This window comes from Rana temporaria, chromosome 1, assembly GCF_905171775.1.
Source record: "Rana temporaria chromosome 1, aRanTem1.1, whole genome shotgun sequence".
Lineage (NCBI taxonomy): Eukaryota > Metazoa > Chordata > Amphibia > Anura > Ranidae > Rana > Rana temporaria.
Window position 1 is genome coordinate 208,290,058 of NC_053489.1, and position 22,966 is coordinate 208,313,023.

The following is a 22,966-nucleotide window of genomic DNA, read 5'->3' on the forward strand; positions in this document are numbered from 1 at the left end:
TGAAGAAGGTGGAGTACAATAACCCTCAGCATTGGTGGCAGTAATAATAATCCCTAGCATTGGCGTCAGTGAGTGCAATAACAACCCCCAGCATTGTTGTCAGTGGATGCAATAACACCCCATTATTGGTGTCAATGGGTGCAATAATAACCCCTTTCATTGGTGTCAGTGGACGCAATAATAACCCTCAATCGTACCTCTGCAGCTAGGGGTTCGGATCCCGGTCTCGGCTACATGTGAATTGAGTTTGGTGGTCTCAGCCCGGCTCCCGGTGGGTGTGCTATGCGAGGTAAGCTTGCGCTTAGTACGCCCACCCCCCTCCCACAAAAACCACCACACCTACACACGCACTCGAAATTGGGTTAACACACACGCACTTTGACCACGCGGTCTCTAAAAGAGAGGCGAAGGACTAACGGGGCTGGTTGAGCGGGCTAATCCTCTCACTCCCTTATAGGGAGTCCCTCTGCCCCGTTGGGCTTCAAAGCGGAGCAGGTAGGGCGGGCTGTGTGGGAGGACCCCCTCACACACCCGCCATTGCCACCCGGGGCATGGAGAAAGGTGGCAGATTGCCTCTGGGGGAGGCCTGCCTACTCCCAACTCCTGCAGTCTGGCTCCTCTCTCGAGTACACGCACAAAATACACTTAAAAAAAAAAAAAAAATAACCCTCAATCGTGGGTTTCAGTGGACGTAATAACCCCCCGTCATTGTCGGTGAGTGCAATATCCCCCAACATTGGTGTCGGTGGACACAATAATAGCCCTTAACCCTGGTGTCAGTAAGCTCAATAATAACCCCCAGCATTGGTGTCGGTAAACACAATACTAACCCTCAGCACTGGTGTCGATGCGCTGGTCACCAGAGTTGTATAGCGTTGACAATTCAATACTTTTTCTGTGCTGCCATTTTACTTTGGCAGATCATATATAATATTCCTTTTGCACACCATTCTATGGGTCACCTCTATGAATAGTTTAATTTTCAGCCAATTCAGCAGTAGTTGACTGGTATTTGAGCCATCTATGGGGCCTAAAGTCTCTAGGCCTTTAGACCACAAGGTCCATACTTTGGACCGCTGGGACAGTTCTACGTGCCTTAGCTGCAGATATCTAAAATGCAAATGAGGTTGAATTTGTTTATCAGTTCATTAAATGTGTGCAGATGATCAACGTTGTAGAAAAAAAAGCTGTAGATTGCCCTACATTGGGGATATAAGAAGATTGCAGCCATTTTCCAACCCAATTCCATACAGCTTAGTGTTGTGGCATGTTATACTCTGGACAGTGGTTATGGGTGGGGACATTCGCAGTAGAGGTTTATCATAAAAGGTATGTTTATCAGAGTATACAACACATTTCAGGTGTTAGGCTGGCCATACATTCTACAATTTTTTTTTAGTTTTACCAAAACACATAATATATGAGATCAAACCTAAACCCCTTTCATATTGTATGCAATCTGCCAGGCCCTTGCACTACATAGTACAGGGGTAAATCTAAAGGAAATTGAATAAGGATATTGTATAATGTATGGCAGGGATATGCAATTAGCGGACCTCCAGCTGTTGCTGAACTACAAGTCCCATGAGGCATAGCAAGACTCTGACAGCCACAAGCATGACACCCAGAGGCAGAGGCATGATGGAACTTGTAGTTTTGCAACAGCTGGAGGTCCGCTAATTGCATATCCCTGATGTATGGCAAGCTTTAGTAAAATTGTAGTGTGAACAATGAAACTTTTTACATCTTTTTTTTTTTTTAAAGATTTGCATTAAAGCAGAACCAAACCCTCCTATCCTTTACAGCCAAGGAAGCTGCCATTTTAGCCACTGTTTGATCTGCATCTGCCTTGCTGCCGCACATGTGGTCATTTGTTTTGATGGCTAGACAGTTCAATTTGGAGCACAATCAACAGTGACAGTTGTTATTCACAACATGTCTTGAATGTTACTGTTTTGGGAAAAAGTTAAATTGATGAGTTTAGTTCTACTTTAAAGGTCATTTTAAAATGGGTATGAAATAGCGATGAGCTTACATATTCCACATCTTTTTTTTTTTTTCCCCTCCCGTCCCTTAGGATCCCACACAGCTGGAAAAATTCAACGTCTCAAATTTCTACCATGTCAAAAACAACTTAAAAGTCATAGATCCTGGTGAGTTTAGTTATTTCCCTTTTTTGTGAGATTTTTTTTTATTGCTTTTATGATTATCCTTAATCTTCATTTGTGTCGTGATCAGAGTCAAGTTTCATGTGACAAGTGAATTCATGTTTGGCCATTTAGGTTAGGTTACGCCATTTTAAATGTAGTTGTAGATCTGTGGAAGTAACCAAAGCAGTCACAGTGTGATTTGTGTGTGTTATTTTTTTTTAAGGCGGCCACACACATGGCTATTTTATTTCATGATCCAAGTAGTTAAATGTTCCTGTTGTCAAGGTTTGTGGCTGATTATCTGCCTTCTGTAAAACCTACAGTTTTCATACATTTCTGATCAACTTTTTATAACTACCGTATTTCTCGCCCTATTAGGCGCCCCGGCGTATAGCGCGCACCCCTAATGTACCCCTGAAATTCCTGGAAAAAAAATGTTTTATACTTGCAGTTTTGGTATCTTGCAAGGGCATCCATCGGCGGCCTTGTCCGGTCCGGCGTCCTTCTGCGGCCATCGTGGTGTCCTCCCTCGCTGTGTCCGAGTCGAATCCCCGCTTCCCGCGCTGTGTTTGAACCACTTCGCCGACATATACCGAGCGCAGTACACTCGGACAGGCTCGGCTCCGCTCGCGTAAAGGACGTACGGGACGTGACCGCGAGCGGAGCCGAGCCTACCCGAGTATACTGGAGTGTACTGCGCTCGGTATATGTCGGCGGAGTGGTTCAAACACAGCGCGGGAAGCGAGTATCGGCGTATATAGCGCACCATCGATTTTGCCCTGATTTTAATGTAAAAAAGTGCGCGGTATACGCCGATAAATACGTTATATTAATTTATTGGCACTACAAACAATTAATTTATAATTGAGTTAAAATGTGAAATTTAGAGCCTTGTCCTCTAATGCAATGATCTAAAAATTAGATGAAGAGAAAGCCCGTCAAGACCCACAATACCACCTGAAGAATGCCAACATGGAGACCCGAGAGACGCTGAGTGAGCTGTACAAGGAGTTCAAAGGAGATCAAATTCTTGCTGCCACTATGAAGGGTCCTGAGAAAAAGGCAACTGATAAACTAAATGCTGTGAGTATTACTTGGTATTGAACATTTTAGGTTTTCCATTTTATTCTAAGAGTACAGCTAGTATACAGTAAAACTTTGGTTTGAGAGTAACTTGGTTTTAAAGCGTTTTGCAAGACAAGCTAAATAAAAGTGTCTTGATATACAAGTATTGTCATGTCACATCTGAGTATAAAAGAGAAGAGAGACGGCTCTAAGGCCCCTTTCACACGGGACAGTGGAGGTGTGGTGATGGTATAGGTGCGCGATTTTTAGTGCCGCTATACCGTCGTATTTACCGCGATATTCAGCCCCTAGTGGTGCGGTTTTAACCCCTGCTAGCGGGCGAAAAAGGGTTAATACCGCTGGCAATGCGCCTCTGTAGAGGCGCATTGCTGGCGGTATTACCGCGGTTTCCCATTGATTTCAATAGGAAGAAGCGGTATAGGAGCGGTCAACACCCCGCTCCTATACCGCTCCAAAGATGCGGCTAGCAGGACTTTTGGAGCGGACCTGTTAGCGCACCTTCAGGCTTTCACATTGAGGCCTGCAGGACACGATTTTTCAGGCGGTATAGCAGCGCTATTTAAATTGCTACACTTAGAGGCGTCTCTTCTCTTTTATACTCTGTGGCTTCTGCTGGATTTTGCTTCTAATCCTCTTGTGGAGGCTTCCATTTGTGGATGGACATTTTATGGTTGCACAACCTGGTCACTTTGTTATAATCGTTTTGTATGGACTAAAAACTGAAGGACTTATGACTTAATGGTTGTGGAATGAATCATTTTGAGTTTCCATTATTTCATATAGGGAAAATCGCTTCGATATACAAGTGCTTTAGATTACAAGCATGTTTCCGGAACGAATTGTGCTTGCAATCCATGGTTTTACTGTACTTAGTTTGGGCTGAGCGGGGATCAGAGGTGTAAGGAAATGTCAGGAATATTATTATAGCTTGGGCTGGAGTTATTTCATAATGTTTGATTCAGGCATGCACTTAACAGAAGCCTCCTATTGAGTTTTTGCTTTAAAACTAAACTCAACCACCACCGCCATTTTCTTGGAACACCTACGGGAAGTAACGGTGCTCTCTGATCAAGATGTTACAGAAAACTTGAACAGTTTGAAGCTGTTGCTCATAGCAATAAGCTGTTTTCTATGAAGTGATGGTGGGTGTGTGTATAATCAACAGATATAAGTTTTTTAGTTCTTGTAATTTAAGTGCCGGTGATTAGTTCTTTAGTTATGCTGGCACTTGTAGATCAGAACAGCTCGAGACCCAGAACTTGTCTTTTTGTATTCATAGGTGGTGGGGCCCTAGAGTAAACATTCGTGTCATGGTTGATCTGCAGTGTGGTCAAAGCAACATTCCTCTGAACTCCTGCAGCCCTTTCCATAGGCACTTGCTGTGGCCATGCTGAATGTGTTGCCTGCTGGCTCATTGTTCCATTCAAGCCCTGTGCTGCCATAGGTGAACTAAACTGCATCCAACATGGCAGATCATTTTACCAGGCAAGGGTTAGGTAGGGGATAAGGAGGATATATCCTCTTCTTTAAAAAATATAAGATGTTTTTTATTTTAATTGTATCATAGTTCTGTTAAAACCAGATTTGTATATACTTTATGGCAGGCGCATTATTCTACAGGAACTGTCAGTGCATCTTTCACCTCAACAGCCATGACTCCTGAAACTACCCATGAGGCTGGTAAGATCCTCTCCTTTTTACACTGTTTAGTGTTTGAATACCTTTGTAATCGAGCTGTCCTGGTCTCAAATTATAACTGGAACTCATGCCACACATTAGACCCTATTTATTAACAATATCAAGGGCTTGTATACCAAACAAACAGTCAGCACACAAATGTTACAATGGGAGAGCAAACAGTCCATAGTGTTCATATGATGATAGCTGAGAGAGATCGCTAATGAGCATGCAAAGAAAAACAGCAGGGCGCCAAGTTACAAACCTTTGTAACTGTAACCTGGCGTCCTGCTGCTCTTCTTCTTTGCCCACCCAGACAGCAGGAGGCAGTTCTGCGGGTGTGGGTGGTGGCAGAAGAGTTAGTGTTATTAAACCCACAACAGTAAAATCAGTCTGTATATGCTGTAAAGTATGCTCATTATACTCACTGAGGAATCTAATGGGGTTAATCCTCTGCATTGTGTAAAAAGACTGTTTCATCCTGTATGCACAGATCCTCCTTTTACTGTTTCCAATAATAGTACAGAGCTCTATGCACATGCTCAGTTTGGTGTGTATTGCTAGAGAGCTTTGTTTTTTTGTTGCTTTGGGGGGGGGGTGGGGGGTACATGTAATCGGCAAAGGGCCAATTGGCACCATCCACACTGAGGGTCAGGGGTCATGAAGCCTCATAGAACGGTCAAAAGAGAGTGAAAACTCCTCCTACAAGCTTTAACCAGACACTGATGGAAGTCACAAGACTGCTATATACTGCTGATGAGAAAAAGCATTTAGCAGTTTATATGTACTAAAGTAATTGCATTACTGTGTACTGTGGGAGACCGGATATAGTGAATGCAGGGTCCTTGGTTTAGTAACCCTTTTAAGAACTGCCCTGACATTCACAGCACAGCATTGCAACATGCAGGCACTTTAACATGGGTGACATCAATTCCCACATATTTCTGTAGAATGCACTGCTCCTAAGCCCAGAACCAGGTCTACCAGGCCTGGACTCCTGTGGATTGTGCCTGCATTCTTAAATCTGTTTTACATTATTTAATTAAGGCAGGCTCAGACTGGAAAAGATTATGGTGCCCACAGTAACACAAGATGAGAACTATCCTGTCATTGCAGATGCATACTAGCACACAGCATCGCTGTATGCAGGTGTGTCATTCATTATACCACTAACTTGTGTGAAAGCCTTTCTCAGCTGTCACTGGGCTGAAGGTAAATTGGGCCAAGTCCTTGTTCCCAATAGATACTGATGCCTGTAGTATGGTTCCAAATTATATTTCATTGCCGTGGGTAGAGAACTTTAAGTATTTGGGAGTGATAAGCTCTCGCCAAGCCTCTGAATTTATTTCCCTAAATTTGACTCCGATCTTAGGAGATATCGGTTTGAAGCTGATAGTGTGGAAGTCTTTACCATTATCCTTATTGGGACTTATTAATCTTTTAAAATTTAAATTATACTAAAACTTATATACCTTTTTTAGACACTCTCCTCAGTGACTCCCTGGCTCCTTTTTACAAGATTAAATCAACGTTTTCCATCCTTCATATGGGGAGCAAAGAACCCCAGACATAAATTGACCACCCTGATTTTTTTCCTTGTGATTCAGGTGGTTTAGCGTTTCCGGATTTATAAAAATATTTTTTAGCTGCTGGTTACAGCCGTATGGTGGTTGAGTCCGTTTTACCAACTCCTCCACCCGACTGGAAGCAGTGGTGGTTGGATCTATAGAGGCTCTTAAGGCACTTACATTTAGGGGCCGCAGGGCACCCTACCAGTTTAATGCTTCAATGCTTAATACTATTCGAGCTTGGGAGGCTGGTCTCGGATGTGAACATTATCCCTAAGAAGCGCTTACTCCAAATGCCCCCTTATGGATAAATCCTACCCTTCCTCATTTCTATAAATTACCAGAGCCTATCACATGACCTAAGAATGTCAAATTATTCCGGTGGTTACTGATCAGAAAATTATTCTTTCTTCTTTCTTTCTCTCTTTTTCTTTCTTTCTCTCTTTTTCTTTCTTTCTCTCTTTTTCTTTCTTTCTTTCTCTCTTTTTCTTTCTTTCTCTTTCTCTCTTTCTCCCTTTCTCTCTTTCCCCAGTTTCCACAATATAGTTTTAATGGTTAGACAATCCACTCTAGAATCGGTGCTTAGATCTGAATGTACGGAGAGGTCCGCCTCAAGGTTGTATTCCCATCTTAATCTAACGTTCCTATTGCCATTGGAGAGTCTTAGGGCTAAGTGGGTGTGAGACATACCAGATCTGAAGATTGGAGGAGTGTGTGGGATTTTCCCTTGCGATCTTTGGTGTCTTTGAGAGACCGTTGATCCAATTTAAGTTGGTACATAGAGCTTATCTTACACCATCCTGGCTTCGGAAGATAAATGATATAAACAAGGCCAAGGCTAAATCCAAGGAAAGATCCAAGCTTTACCCGCCAGCCTGCTGACAACCGAATCAACCTATATAAAACGGGTTTAGTCTGCACACATTTTCAAATACATGCGTAAGCTACAGAGCCTCGTCACGGCACCTTGGTATCTGTGGTCCTATCACTAGCTTATGAGAGACTCCACAATGGAAGCACATGAGTTCTGATGGATAGGTGGAGGTCAGGTGGACTGAAGATATATCACTCCTTCTTAAATGTACAGGGGCACACTGAACACCCAGCAAATCGCACAATGGCTGCAAAGATGTCAGTGCGTTGCCTGACCAATATAATAGTAATATTACAACAAAAAATGGTGTCCACTACTCCCACCTATAACTGCCCATTGCAGCAAGTAGCATTGGAAGGCAACATATGATATAACCAAGACCAAAGATAAATCCAAGGTAAGATCCAAGCTTTACTCACTGGCCAGCCCGCTGACAACCAGATCAACCTATCTAACGGTATGCGTTAAAACAAGGATTTAGTCTGCACACATTTGCAAATGCATGCGTAAGCCACAGAGCCTTGTTACGGCACCCTAGTATCTGTTCGGAAGATAAATCCTGAATTTACATGAATCATCTGCCTTTACTCAAGATGGCCAAGGCCAGAAATGCTAGGGGGTGTTTTTCAAAGTGAGTTCTCAGCTAGATAAAGAACGGAGACATGGAAAGGTGGATGAGTTTGCTTTGAATAGCATTATTGCAGTTTGTGCTCAGAGAAGCACAAACTGCAAAGTTTAAGTTCGGACCTTGTTGACCACTGTAACCCTGTGCAGATAGCACAGAATTGTGGGGTAAGTGACTCCATTAGCTTTACTGTTGTCTAACACTTCTGCCTCTTTTATAATGCAGCGGCCATTGCTGAAGACACTGTACGCTACCAGTATGTGAAGAAGAAAGGCTATGTTCGCATGCACACTAACAAAGGAGACCTTAACCTGGAGCTGTACTGTGACAAGGCGAGTAGTTACACTACTGTAATGCAGTGAGGCAACACGTACGGATATGTGCATGATGATTGTTAATCTCTTGGTATGATTCATTATGTGGGCGGATAGATATGTCTAGTCTAAGATGAGTATCAGTATGCTCCATTTCTACATACTGTACACTTTCATGACTGATCTTCTGATTGCTGAAACACTGATAACAATGCAGAATAATTATAAACAAAAACATAAGAAGCAACATTAAAGAATTTACAAAAAAATAATGCTTTTTATTTTTTACCTTCAATTCTTGAATAAGATACTGGGTAGCTACCATAGCAACACCTTATCAGCTGCCAGAATTTTTTTTTCCATTTTTGTTACTGTGGAAACAGAGATCCGGGTGTATCTTTCTAGCTACTAAGTGAAGGGGAGGTGGTCGAGAGAGAAATATAAAGTGCACTACTAAATATTTAAAGAAGTTGTGACCCATTTTATGTGACCTGAAAAATGATGGGATATCAGCTGAGGCTTCATATAAATGTGTTGTGCCAGCTGTTTCTAGTTACTCATATTTGCTTATATTTCTGTATTAGTAAAGCTGAATTATTTTGTGGCAACATTTTTAAGGATATATTTCCTGGTCCCTTGCCAGTTTGACGTACACAAATCTTGTTACCCTAGAGCAGAGATCTCCAAACTTTCTAAACAAAGAGCCAGTTTACTGTCCTTGTGACTTGGGGGGGGGGGGGGGGGGCTTTGGCCAGTAGAAATGTCCAGGTGTCAGTGGGAGTAAACAATGCCCCATCTTTGGTATCAATGAAAGGACTAGTGCCCTTTCTTTTGTATCAATGGGAGGAATACTGCCTCATCATTGGCATCAGCTGGAATAATGCCCCATCATTGGTGTTGGTGTGATTTGTAATGTCTCATCGTTGATGTTTGTGGGAGGAATAGTGCCCCATCATTGGTGTCTGTGGGAGGAATGGTGCCCCATCATTGGTGTCTGTGGGAGGAATAGTGCCCCGTCATTGGTGTCTGTGGGGAAAATAATGCCACAAGGGCCAGATAAAAGCAAGCAAAGGGCCACAGTTTGGGATCACTGCCCTAGTGAATGACAAACTCTTATACTGTGTATTCACAGAATTTTTTTTTTTCTTAAAAGCCTGTAAGGGTTGATTCTGTTTCCTTGCCTGTGCTTTACAACCCTACCTAAATTTTGGCTTTCCACAACACTACACTTCCTCCCAAACTCTCACGACCCTACATTAAACCATGTTCTTCAAGACAGCCCCCCACTATTTACCATGGCCACCGATCATGCTGGCGTACTTTGCATTCAAGGCTTTAAGCCCACAGATGAATCCCTACCCTGGAAACTCCACTTTGTTGCATTTGCCTACCATGCCAAAAGTTCCCAGTCCTCCTCTGTAAAGATTACTGACACGTTACAAGAAAACAGTTTACATTTTATAAGCTACTGTTGCCTTAAAGTGATTTGTAAAGTCGTCTGTTATTTTTATAGGAAAAGAAAACATGTTCTACTTACCGGCTCTGTTGTAGTGGATTTGCACAGAGCAGCCCGGATCCTCCTCTTCTCAAGTCCCTCTTCTGTGATCCTGGCCCCTCCCTCCAGTTGAGTGCTCCCACAACAAGCAGCTTGCTATGGGGGCACCCGAGCTGAGTCACAGCTCCCTGTGTCCATTCAGACACGGATCCCCGACTCGGCCACGCCCCTTCTCTCCCCTGATTGGCTAGCTGACTTTGACAGCAGTGACAGTCCATTGCGCTGCTGCTGTGTCTCAGCCAACCGGTAGAGAGAATCTCTGATGGCTGAGACACTTGTGGACATCGCTGGACAGAGAGGGACCTTAGGTAAGTGTTAGGGGGGCGGCTGCACACAGAAGGCTTTACAACCATTTTAAGTTGCAGGAAACTGCCATGTTATATTTTGCTTAACACAAGAACACATGGAAAATGTTCCTGCTCATTCTGCACATGATGTAAGTAGACTCCAAACCTTCATCCTTAACTGCTCCACTGTGGCATTTTACCACAAACAGCCCCTAGGCCAAATTCATCTATTTCCTCTACAATACCCACTCCGCTTTACAGAGACATCAACTTAATAATTTGCAGGTAAAAGCACAGAAAATTCTAGGTATTTAAATGTGTCCTCCCAGTGCATTTCCTCAATGTTTTATTCACTTGTGATGTGTCTCTGAACTTGCTAAAAAAGAACAATTTGACTACTCAAGAAAGAGTAATCGGGTACCTAGCACACCCCTTTCCCTGCTTGCACATCATAGCCATTTCTCTACTGGGAGTGTCTGTTTACTTCCTGTGCTGGCCCAGCTCCTCCTCCCCTACATTCACCTCCCTGCATAACTTTTTGTGTAGCTGCCAGGGGAGGAGAAAAGGGAAGTACTATAAAGTGTCATTGTGCAGGAGCATTTTTAAGGCTTTTGAATGTCTACACGAATGTAGGCAAATGTCAAACATTTTGTAGAAATGAAATGCCTAGTGATATGGTCTGTTTAAGTAAAGTTGCAGCAGCTTGGACTCCAAATACTACATACAATAAAGAAAAGAGAAAAAAAAGCTGTACTAATACATTCCGCTTGTGGAGATGCCTTTTAATTCCTTTTAACCAGTGCTGAACTCTGTTACCATATGCAACAAATATAATGGTGGAATAACTTCTGTGTATCCATTGGTTTAACGAATTCATCTCTTCCCTCAGATACCAAAGACCTGTGAGAATTTTATCAAGCTGAGCAAAAAGAATTACTATGATGGAACAATCTTCCACCGGTCTATTCGAAATTTTGTGGTAAGTACAATACTGCTTGAACCTTTCATTTAATATATTGCAAAGCAAACATTTTTTTTAGTTTTTAATGTTTTGATTATTGTAGATACAAGGAGGAGACCCCACTGGCACAGGGACAGGTAGGGTGAACCCTTTTTATTGATTATTTTGACTTTCAGTCCTGTTCATTTTTTTGGTGCATATCACCCTGTGGTTTGTGTCTTCTTCAGGTGGAGAATCCTATTGGGGGAAGCCATTTAAAGACGAGATTAAGCCAAACTTGTCTCACACAGGCAGGGGAGTTCTCAGTATGGCAAATTCTGGGCCTAATACTAACAAGTCCCAGTTGTAAGTAATTTGAATAAATGTCAATGCTGTTCTCTGTTCTATGTGTTTTGCATTTATGTACTTTAAAAGGAATAGATTCCGTTTTAATATTTCACTTTTGATTTGCAGCTTCATTACCTTTCGCTCTTGTACTTATCTAGACAATAAACACACCATTTTTGGACGGTAAGTACACAGGTTGGAGTATGGTTGTAAAGCGCTGCATAAACTGTCAGCACTATATAAAGCTTGTATTATAATAATAATATTAATATTATTATTTGGTCTACTGTATATGCCCATATTCACTCTTTTTTGTTCTGTACATAACTGCAGAGTTGTTGGAGGGTTTGATACATTGACTGCAATGGAAAATGTTGACACTGATCACAAGACTGATCGGCCAAAGGTAAAGATTTATCTCCATCCATTTCCTAGTGTACCTGATTTGAAGAATGTCTAAAAATACAGGGTGATGGGGAATACAATATAGATGCATGAGCTTTTTCACACCTGTGTGGTTTCTTGTATTATATTACTTGAGGGTTCACCACTGAAAACATAAAAAAATGTACTTGTTTCTATGGGGTTTATTTACTAAATCAGGCTCTCTTCTGCATAGAAATCAATCGGCTTCCAGGTTTTATTGGACAAGCTGAGGTTAGAAGCTGATTGGCTACCATGCACAGCTGCACCAGATTCTGACTGCACTTGTTTTAGTAAATCTACCTCTAGACAGTTCATATTATGTTTTTGGAATGCTGTTTTTATGCATATTTTTTTTTTTTCCCACACACCGGTGCAAATTAAATGCGAGATTCTCTGCATCAAATTCGCATGTCAAGAGATTGTGACCGGATCGCTATAGAGGCGGTTCACACATCTCCGGTGCGGCTCCTGTGCGAATTGCGTTTCCTGGTCCATTTCAGGTCCGAATTCAGACAAAAATTTGTGCTGAAATCGGACCTGAAATGCTGAATGGAGATGCATCGAACCCCTGCTGTGAACCCAGCCTTGGTCTTCACTACGTATGTGTAAAACCACATGTCGCGTAGTTTTGTAGGTCACATTTAATTCATTTAAAAGCACAGTTTTTAAGCCCCAAACCCAGGAGAAAGAAGTAGTATTAACTACAGCACTACCAATGTTAATATTTTGGGAAGAGTTTACACTCCTATTGCCAAAAAGCTGTTGCTTAATTAAAGTGGTTGTAAACCCACTTTTAGATTTTTACCTACAGGTAAGCCTATAATAAGGCTTACCTGTAGGTATAAAGAATATCTCCTAAACCTGTACAGTTTAGGAGATATTCCCCTTGCAATGCGCCGCTGATTGCAGCGGCGCATGCGCAGGAGGGAATCCACGGCGAAAGGACCGGCAGCCGCCGACCCTTGCCGATTTTAAATATCCCGCGCACACGCGCGGGAGTGATGTCATCGCCGCTCCAGCCAATCACAGCGCTGGAGCGGCGATACCCGGAAGACACGCCGGAGCAAGATGACATCTTGCTCGGCGTGGACCAGGTAAGTGTTCTTCACCTCGTTCCGAGGTAAGTATTTCATAATCAGCTAGTATGCGGTGCATACTAGCTGATTATGCCTTTTGCCTTGCAGGTTTGAAAAATAAATAAATAGTTTATGCGGTTTACAACCGCTTTAATAAAACACAACCATAACATAAATGTAATATAAAATTCCAGTGTACCTTAAATTATTACATAGTTTATAAGGTTGAAACAACACATACAGTAGGTCCATCCAGTTCAACCAATAATACCTGTTTGTTTGTTTCTTTGATTAGTATCTCCATGTTTCTTTAATGTGCATTTCTATTGTTTACAAGACCATTCCACTTGTGTTGATGTAGAGGAAATTGAAAATGTATTTTGGGGGAAAAAACTGCCAATGATATCTGATGGGGGGGAAAAAAATATTTTAGATGTGAAATTGCTTGGATTAGGAAGAACCCGGTCTTCAAAAGTGATAAAATAGTGTGTTTTTATTCTGTTCATCCCCCCCCCCCCCCCCCAGGAGGAAATCCGAATAGAAAGTGCCACTGTCTTTGTAGATCCATATGAGGAGGCTGATGCACAAGTAAGTATCCTGTTGTCACATAATTTGTAACTTGATGGGTTCTTTGCTGCATATTTATTTTTCCATACTAAACCCTGCCTAGAGACTTAAAGAGCTTATAATTGAAGGACATTTTGCCCTCTTCCACACAGGTTGACTCCGTCACTACGGAGTCCGCCAGCTCAGCGGGAGATCTCTCTGCTGATCTCCGCTGAGCCGGCGGATGACAAGTCCCTCTCTGCTCACTGAGCAGGGAGGGGCTTGTGCAGCGCCGCTGTCTCCTATAAGGAGCATGCTGTTCATTTTCATCAGATCTCACCCGATCCGATCTGCCATGGACGGATGGGGACGTATCGCCATCTGTCTGATTTTGGCGGATCGGGTCGGATGTCAGCAGACATGTCTCCGCTGACATCTGACGCTCCATAAGACTGCATGGAGCGGCAGTTCAGGTCCGCCGTCAAAACTGACAGGCGGGCCTAAACGGTGCGATCACATGAAAGGGGCGTTTAAGTGAAAAAAATCTATAGATGTAAACATTGGGGTTCATGTACGACAATTGAAGAGTGCATAATCTGGGGCATCTGTGCATGATGGCCAATCGGCTTCTAAATTCAGCTTGTTCAATTAAGATTTGACAAAACAAAACCTGGAAGCTGATTGGTTTCTATGCAGAGCTGCACCTGTTTTTATACTCTCCAGTTTTCAGTAAATCGGCCGCACTGTATGTAGTTTTTTTTTTTTTTTTCACATTGTTTTCATCAATTCCAAGCCAGTATCCCTAATGGGGGGAAAAAAAAGTTCCCAGTTCCTTCTTACTAGAGAGTAAAGGGGGTCTCGGTCAAATAATTTTACACACGCTGATGGCCTTACTGCTCTTGGTCCAAATATTGTAAATGATGTAGCAGTTACGGTGTATGATGTAATCTCACATCGTAATCTCTCTAACCAAGAAGTGTGAAGACACCATTAAAGACACCTGAACAGCACAAATGAAAAGGAGATATACTTGTGTGTGTTTTACTTTTTAACTATTCACTAACTTAACACAAATAGTATAATGGAGAATACTGTGTTAACTTATTATTTAAAAAAAATCCGGGTATAGCTGACAGCACTACAATCTACAGACAATTTTAAACAAATACTGTATAGTATATAGAAAGTGCAGCGCTAAAGATAATCAAATATGAACTAACTCCCAAAATCGTATACATGTCAGTAGAGTACCGAAACAATATGAATGTGTGCCAAAAATATAAATATAGTAAATCAATACAGTGCAACTTCATAACCTATTGTGTTGCATTACAACGTAAATATAAAAAAGTGAAGAATTCCGATGCAGCAAAAGTGACTAAAGATGACATCCGTGACAGTCCATGACCGCTCTCGTCTGTTTTTCATTTATTATCTGTAGGACCATGTGTCTTAGTTGTGCTCCATCTTTCTTTGGGCTGTAGTTTTGGCAGTTAGAAGTTATCTTGCTCAGGTGACTTGGCAGAATAGGCAAATTCATAACCATTTTTTGTGGAATTTCAAGTTAGATCTTTGACTAATCTGAAACATTCAAACTTTTTTATAGGTTGCTTTAGAAAGAGAGAAAGCAAAGAAAGAGGAAGAGCTATTAAAGGAACCTGTGCTGCCAAAAAAAGAGCAAAAGCAGGAGCCTAAAACCTACCGGTCCGGTATTGGAAAATATATCAATATGGCAGCAGCGTGAGTACCTTTTTTACGTGGCACCTGGAAAAGCCATAGACTATTAATATTGTATTAATGTACACAGTTTTCATAAACCTGGTTTATGTAATGCAGTTTTATACCCATGGGTGAAAATTTTATTTGGCCACAGAAAATAAATATTGTACAAATCCAGCACAGAGCCAACTTTCTGTTTAGTAATCCCATTTTGTAAATTACTTTTGCCTACAATGAGAAGAAACAGAGCAGTAGGCTGCACAGCATGTCATAAACCTCAAATATCAAAGCTTCTGTACAGATGTAAGGTTAATTTTTTGTTAACATAATTCACACACACACTATATATATATATATATATATATATATATATATATATATATATATATATATATATATATATATATATATATACAGTGAGGAAAATAAGTATTTGAGCACCCTGCTATTTTGCAAGTTCTCCCACTTGGAAATCATGGAGGGGTCTGAAATTGTCATCGTAGGTGCATGTCCACTGTGAGAGACATAATCAAAAAAAAAAAATCCAGAAATCACAATTTATGATTTTTTAACTATTTATTTGTATGATACAGCTGCAAATAAGTATTTGAACACCTGTCTATCAGCTAGAATTCTGACCCTCAAAGACCTGTTAGTCTGCCTTTAAAATGTCCACCTCCACTCCATTTATTATCCTAAATTAGATGCACCTGTTTGAGGTCATTAGCTGCATAAAGACACCTGTCCACCCCATACAATCAGTAAGAATCCAACTACTAACATGGCCAAGACCAAAGAGCTGTCCAAAGACACTAGAGACAAAATTGTACACCTCCACAAGGCTGGAAAGGGCTACGGGGAAATTGCCAAGCAGCTTGGTGAAAAAAGGTCCACTGTTGGAGCAATCATTAGAAAATGGAAGAAGCTAAACATGACTGTCAATCTCCCTCGGACTGGGGCTCCATGCAAAATCTCACCTCGTGGGGTCTCAATGATCCTAAGAAAGGTGAGAAATCAGCCCAGGACTACACGGGAGGAGCTGGTCAATGACCTGAAAAGAGCTGGGACCACCATTTCCAAGGTTACTGTTGGTAATAAACTAAGACGTCATGGTTTGAAATCATGCATGGCACGGAAGGTTCCCCTGCTTAAACCAGCACATGTCAAGGCCCGTCTTAAGTTTGCCAATGACCATTTGGATGATCCAGAGGAGTCATGGGAGAAAGTCATGTGGCCAGATGAGACCAAAATAGAACTTTTTGGTCATAATTCCACTAACCGTGTTTGGAGGAAGAAAAATGATGAGTACCATCCCAAGAACACCATCCCTACTGTGAAGCATGGTTGTGGTAGCATCATGCTTTGGGGGTGTTTTTCTGCACATGGGACAGGGCGACTGCACTGTATTAAGGAGAGGATGACCGGGGCCATGTATTGCGAGATTTTGGGCAACAACCTCCTTCCCTCAGTTAGAGCTTTGAAGATGGGTCGAGGCTGGGTCTTCCAACATGACAATGACCCGAAGCACACAGCCAGGATAACCAAGGAGTGGCTCTGTAAGAAGCATATCAAGGTTCTGGCGTGGCCTAGCCAGTCTCCAGACCTAAACCCAATAGAGAATCTTTGGAGGGAGCTCAAACTCCGTGTTTCTCAGCGACAGCCCAGAAACCTGACTGATCTAGAGAAGATCTGTGTGGAGGAGTGGGCCAAAATCCCTCCTCCAGTGTGTGCAAACCTGGTGAAAAACTACAAGAAACGTTTGACCTCTGTAATTGCAAACAAAGGCTACTGTACCAAATATTAACTTTGATTTTCTCAGGTGTTCAAATACTTATTTGCAGCTGTATCATACAAATAAATAGTTAAAAAAATCATACATTGTGATTTCTGGATATTTTTTTTTTTGATTATGTCTCTCACAGTGGACATGCACCTACGATAACAATTTCAGACCCCTCCATGATTTCCAAGTGGGAGAACTTGCAAAATAGCAGGGTGTTCAAATACTTATTTTCATCACTGTATATATATATATATATATATATATATATATATATATATATATATATATATATATATATATATATATATATATATATATATATATATATATATATATATATATATATATATATATATATACACATACACACACATACACAGTCCCTGACAAGTCTTGTTGCTTGGGTACAAATTGACCTGAAGTGCCTCTAAAATATATTTCCAATTTAAGATTTTGTTACAAGAAATGGGTAATTTTAATCCCAACAGCTTTTGTAATAATGTTTCAGTGCAAAACGAAACTGACAAAATGTATTCTAATATTCACAGCTTGGTAAGGCCCATTGACTCAATTTTTGCCAAGACATAAGTGTTGTCGCCTTGTTATATGAGCTTCACCTGTGACTAATAATGGATCAATTAGGTCTCAGGTGTGTATAAAAAGAACCCCAGTACACTAGACCTTCTCAACTGCAACTAGACCTCTGCAAACATTCCTAAGATTCACCCGGAGACTAAAGTGTTGATTATCAAGAGGCTGAAGACCAGATCCACTGCTGATGTGGCAGACACCTTCAATGTGTCTCAGCGTCAAGTTCAGAGGAAAAAAACCACGAGACCTGGTCACCTGAAGTCCCTGTGTCAACCAGAACAGTTTGTCGGATTTTGCCTTGAAATGGCCTCCATGGTCGAATCAGTGCCCATAAGCCAGCACTAAACAAAAGCCAATTGAAAAACCGTGTGGCCTTTGCCAAGGGCCACAGCCTGCTAAAAGAATGGACTCTGGAAAAGTGTCAGAAGGTGGATTTTTCAGATAAATCTTCTGTTGAATTTCACCACAGTCGCCGCAAATATTGCAGGAGACCTACTGGAACCCACATGGAGCCGAGATTTACCCAGAAAACAGTGAAGTTTGGTGGAGGCAAAATCACGGTCTGGGGTTACATCTAGTATGGGGGTGTGCGAGGGATCTGCAGGGTGGAAGGCAACATCAATAGTCTAAAATACCAAGAAATCTTAGCTACCTCTTTATATTCCCAACCATAAAAAAGGCCAAATTTTGCAGCAGGATGGTGCTCCATCGCATACTTCCATCTCCACATCAAAGTTCCTTAAGGCAAAGAAGATCAAGATGCTGCAGGATTGGCCAGCCCAGTCACCAGACATGAACATTGAGCATATGTGGTGTAGGATGAAAGAGGAAGCATGGAAGACGAAACCAAAGAATATTGATGAACTCTGGGAGGCATGCAAGACTGTTTTCTTTGCTATTCCTGATGACTTCATCAATAAATTTGTATGAATCCTTGCCAAACTGCATGGATGCTGTTTTTCAAGCTCATGGAAGTCATGAACAAGATATCAAATTTGGGTCTCACAGCACCACTACCTAATTTGCTGACATATTTTTGGATTTTCAGTAAAGTTGTTCAATTTCTGTATAGGCGACAAAATTTTTGTCTTGCCAAAATTTGACCTCTCTGTCTTGATTAAATGATAAATTAGTTTTCACTGAAATTTTTTTTATTTCAGTGCATTAAACATCATTTGGGAGGGCTTTAGCTTTTCATATGAGCTATTTCTAACACCAATTGATTAATTAAAAGTCAGGTTAATAGCTTCTGTATTTCTACAAAATAGAGAAGTGACAAGACTTTTGTCAGGGAGAGTGTGTGTGTGTGTGTGTGTGTGTGTGTGTGTGTGTGTGTGTGTGTGTGTGTGTGTGTGTGTATATGTTTACACAGAGTTAATGACCCTAAACTCCACTATAATACATAGCACTGCATCCTGACCGGAAGGTGAGAAGTCACGTAAGTACCAAGTATTTCCCTATGGCTCTGTCAGAGTTGCAGGAAAGTGTGGCAAGTTTTAGTGGGTGGGGGTGTTCTGCCACTTTTCTAAAGCCACAACAGTGAAATCAGTCTGTATATGCAGTAAAGCATGCATGTTAAACTCAGTCTGGAACCTAAAGGGTTAATCATCTGCATTGTGTAAAAGAAGCTGTTTGTTACTGTCTTCTGTGATCCTTCCTTTCTTCCACGGTCCCCAATCTCCTGATAGTACAGGGCCTTTGGGGCACTCTGCACATGCTCAGTTTGGTGTGTATTGCTAGAGAGTTTTTCTTTTGTGTTGGGAGGGTGCATGTGATCGGCAGAGGGCCAATCAGCACTGTCCCGACAGAGGGTCAGGGGTCATGCAGCCTCATAGGACAGTTGTAGTAGAATGAAATCTCCTCCTACGAGCTTTAACCTGACACTGATAGAAGTCACAAGACTGCTTGCTATATACTGCTAATGAGAAAAGGTTTTTAGCCGTTTATATTTACTTAAATACTTGCATTTCCATGTTCTGTGTATTCTGGGAGGTCAGATATAGTAAATGCAGGACGCTGGGTTTAGTAACACTTTAGGAATTGCCTGACATTCATACAAATGTTACTTTAAAAAGTAACTAGTTCTATATGAAACTTGAGCTCTTCACAGGCCTATGATATCACCTCAAAGCATTCGATCCAGTTTGTATGGGATTTGCACAGCACCTGAATCCATTGATATGATTTCAATGGCAAGGCAGACGGCTTACTCCAGAGGGATGAAGCTGGGCTGTGAGGGACCCAGAAGAACAGTTACTAATGGGACCAAACCGCATAAAAAGCAAAGGCTTTATTGAAAAACTGTTAAAAAAAACAAAGCATAAAAAACACAATTTCCACCATTCTTTCATTTAAAATGACGTTGTCAGCTCACCACAGCATATAAAGAAAAGGATGAGCGAAGCCTCCTCTACCACACTGTGTTGTAGATATGAGTGTCCCAGTTATTTACACATTATCGCTTCTCCTAATTAGGGGAACCCAGCCGTAGCCAATAACAGGCATATACAAAAGAAAGGTTGTTGCCCCGACAGGGAGACCAAGAGGTGGTAACCCCTGGGACAACCGAGAGGCTACTATGGCAGTGACGGACAATATGTGTAGTAAAATATAAGTTTAATAAATATTTAAAGTTGCATTGTATAATTAATACACCTGGGACAGTAATACAAGTATAACACTATGAGAGCTGAGATAGCTATAGTAACAACCTATATTAGTTGGCCGGCCAAGAAACATGCACGTATGAGACTAATTCATTAAGCGTGCAACAAACAGCACATAAAGGACACAAACAATAACAAACATACAGGACAAAAATGATTGTGGCGATCCGGACGCCGGATGGAGAACTTTTGCTGTCAATTCTAATCGGAAATCCGATATAGTGTGTGAGGCGGTTAGCCTGATATGCAAGTAGAGAGAGTTGTCAGCAAAAGTGCCCCTGCAGTAGGTAACTTAGATAAACAGATCTGAGTTGGATAACAGTCTTGATCTTGCATATATGAACTTGATGGCAAGATCAATGAAGGTTCATATATACTAAGGTTTGGGCTAGCACTTAAAGTGAATTTGAAAAAAAGTTTTGAAAAAATTAATTAAAGATAATAAGAGTTTATCCGGGCTGCCCTGCCTACAAGATCGGTGTATGGTGCTGTTCCAATTTGAGGATTTCAAAGATTCCGATGTGTGAAGCGGTTGAATGCAAGATTTGATGAAGAGATTTTATATGTTACCACTGTAGGTCTGTGTTATAGGCTTCCATATTTCAGCATAGCATGTGCAAGCAGGATAATGAAACGATCTTACCAGCAAAGTTCACTAATTCACAGAGATCCGGAATCCGTTGGCTACTGGCTGCCTCCTTGCTGTAGTGTGATCCAATCGCTGCAGTTGGCGTCTGTAGACTGTCAGATGCGCCAATGTATATCAGCATGCGGGGAGGATAATACAGCCGTGCCGTCCGATTAAGTGATGCTGTTCCCACTGATCTGCTGAGCTGGCAGGTCCAGCTATATGCTTCTGGAAGTGGTCTATATGTGGCTTCAGTACGTACCAAATGTTTGGTGCTTTTCAATATTCTTCTGGAGCATCCGCTCGCTTTCTTCTTGCTTGCGTGTTCCCGCAAGTCACCGCTTCGGTTTCCCACTGCTATGGGGCATAGAGAGAGAGGCGTCCGGAGCCGTGATGACGTCAACGCGTTTCGTAGTGTTGATACGTAACTTCGTCTGGACGGTGGGAGACAGGCGTGCGTCGCTCCTTTATATGCTATCGGCGCACGCCTGTCTCCCATTGATTTGAAGGATAAAAAAATAATACGGAGTTCCGCTTGATAGACTTGGATGTCATTACAGTGCTGGATGCCTCAAACCAAACTCTCAAAACACATAAAGCCTATCACATATGACGGGACATACATAAAGTTGCTAAATAGATATATTGAATGACGAATAGAAATTGACCGCTAGATCTCTAAAGATGCACGAAGAGCATCAAAGTTAAACAGACTTATAAATGGGGGTCACTAAATATATATAATATTTTAGCCCGATAATGTAATTTAATTTAAAAGGGGGATAATATATTATAGTGGCCCTGCTTAGTGTAAACTTGTGATAAGATCACAAATTTGCATATATAGTTTGATTCTGGTGCTCCGTGCAGGGCCCATGCTCCAGAAGGGGCTATGAAGGACCCTATAAGGACTAACAACAGGGAAAACCAGGAAAACAAAAAGATGTAATATGCAAAATGTAAGTGGAATGTCAGCTCGGGTAGATAGACATGGGCGATTATGCCAAGGCAGATCAGTCATCATACTCATGCTGTTAGTCAAAGCCCACATGTTATATGTGTGTGCATCCGATACGTAAGGACATAATTGGGTTCAACATGTGTGAGTATGTGAGAACAGAAAGAGAGAAAAAGAAGGGAAAAGAACAGACAAAAGGAAAAAGCAAAAGGGAAGAGGGGGGATGACAGAAGAGCATACACTCATCCGCCCTCCTGCGGTGTTAAGGGTAAAGATAGAGACAGGGTCCACGCCCGATGGGGCGTACAGTATATATGACATGAAGTATATATTTGCTCTAAAAGGCTAATATACTTGTCTGCTAAGGACAAAGCCGGATTAGTATCTCCAAAAATGGATACAATAGAGTAGGGATTTAATCGGAAGAAGGGGGGGCCTGGCAGTCTACTGATCCAGAAAGGGTTGCATGCTTAATTCGGTGTTCATGCCGAGAGGCATGAGAGTTTTAAGGGTGAAGATCCACCATTTTTCTTTCTGGAGGAGTATCCTGTCAAAATCTCCCCTTCTCGTGGGCAGATGCAACGCATATATGCCCTTAATTTTCATTCCATCCGGTTTGCCCTGATGGAATTCCGCAAAATGCTGTGCTACTGGACTCTCCTGTTTAGGTTCCCTGTCACTATCTTTCTCCCTCTTGATTTCTCGCAGGTGTTCGCCTATTCTAATTCTAAGCTGCCTTTTGGTTTTACCTATGTACATCTTTTTACAGGGACATGTTATCATGTAGATAACTCGTTCGGTCGAACAGTTGATGAGATCCCTAATTTCGTACTCTTTGGACCCAATAGCGTCCATAAAGGTACGTGTTCTGTCGACGAAGGGACAGACTTGACATCTCGTACAGGGGAACATACCCTGACTTCGTGGGTACTCAGACAGCCATGTTTTGTTGGGTTGTCTGACATATTCCGATTGGACCAGGATATCGCCCAAGTTTTTCGCTCTACGAGCCACCATTTTTGGGCGCTCACCGACAATGTCTGCTAAGCTTCTATTGCTGGTGAGAATGCCCCAATGTTTGGAAAGTATTTCTCTTACCTTGTCCCATTGGGAGCCATAGGTAGTGATTAACCTCACTGGTCCACTCTC

The 22,966-nt window shown here is 41.8% G+C and overlaps 1 protein-coding gene across 1 annotated transcript in view; it reads left to right on the forward strand.

The window, feature by feature from the left end:
• PPIL2 (peptidylprolyl isomerase like 2) overlaps positions 1 to 22,966 on the forward strand; it is an 83,200-nt gene that overhangs the window by 56,604 nt on the left and 3,630 nt on the right. The window contains exons 9-19 of the mRNA XM_040348309.1: positions 2,078 to 2,153; positions 3,073 to 3,233; positions 4,841 to 4,916; positions 8,206 to 8,312; positions 11,026 to 11,115; positions 11,201 to 11,234; positions 11,325 to 11,442; positions 11,551 to 11,607; positions 11,758 to 11,830; positions 13,452 to 13,514; positions 15,079 to 15,212. Of these exons, the coding sequence (XP_040204243.1) occupies positions 2,078 to 2,153; positions 3,073 to 3,233; positions 4,841 to 4,916; positions 8,206 to 8,312; positions 11,026 to 11,115; positions 11,201 to 11,234; positions 11,325 to 11,442; positions 11,551 to 11,607; positions 11,758 to 11,830; positions 13,452 to 13,514; positions 15,079 to 15,212 (989 nt within the window). The remainder of the gene's footprint in view (positions 1 to 2,077; positions 2,154 to 3,072; positions 3,234 to 4,840; positions 4,917 to 8,205; positions 8,313 to 11,025; positions 11,116 to 11,200; positions 11,235 to 11,324; positions 11,443 to 11,550; positions 11,608 to 11,757; positions 11,831 to 13,451; positions 13,515 to 15,078; positions 15,213 to 22,966) is intronic.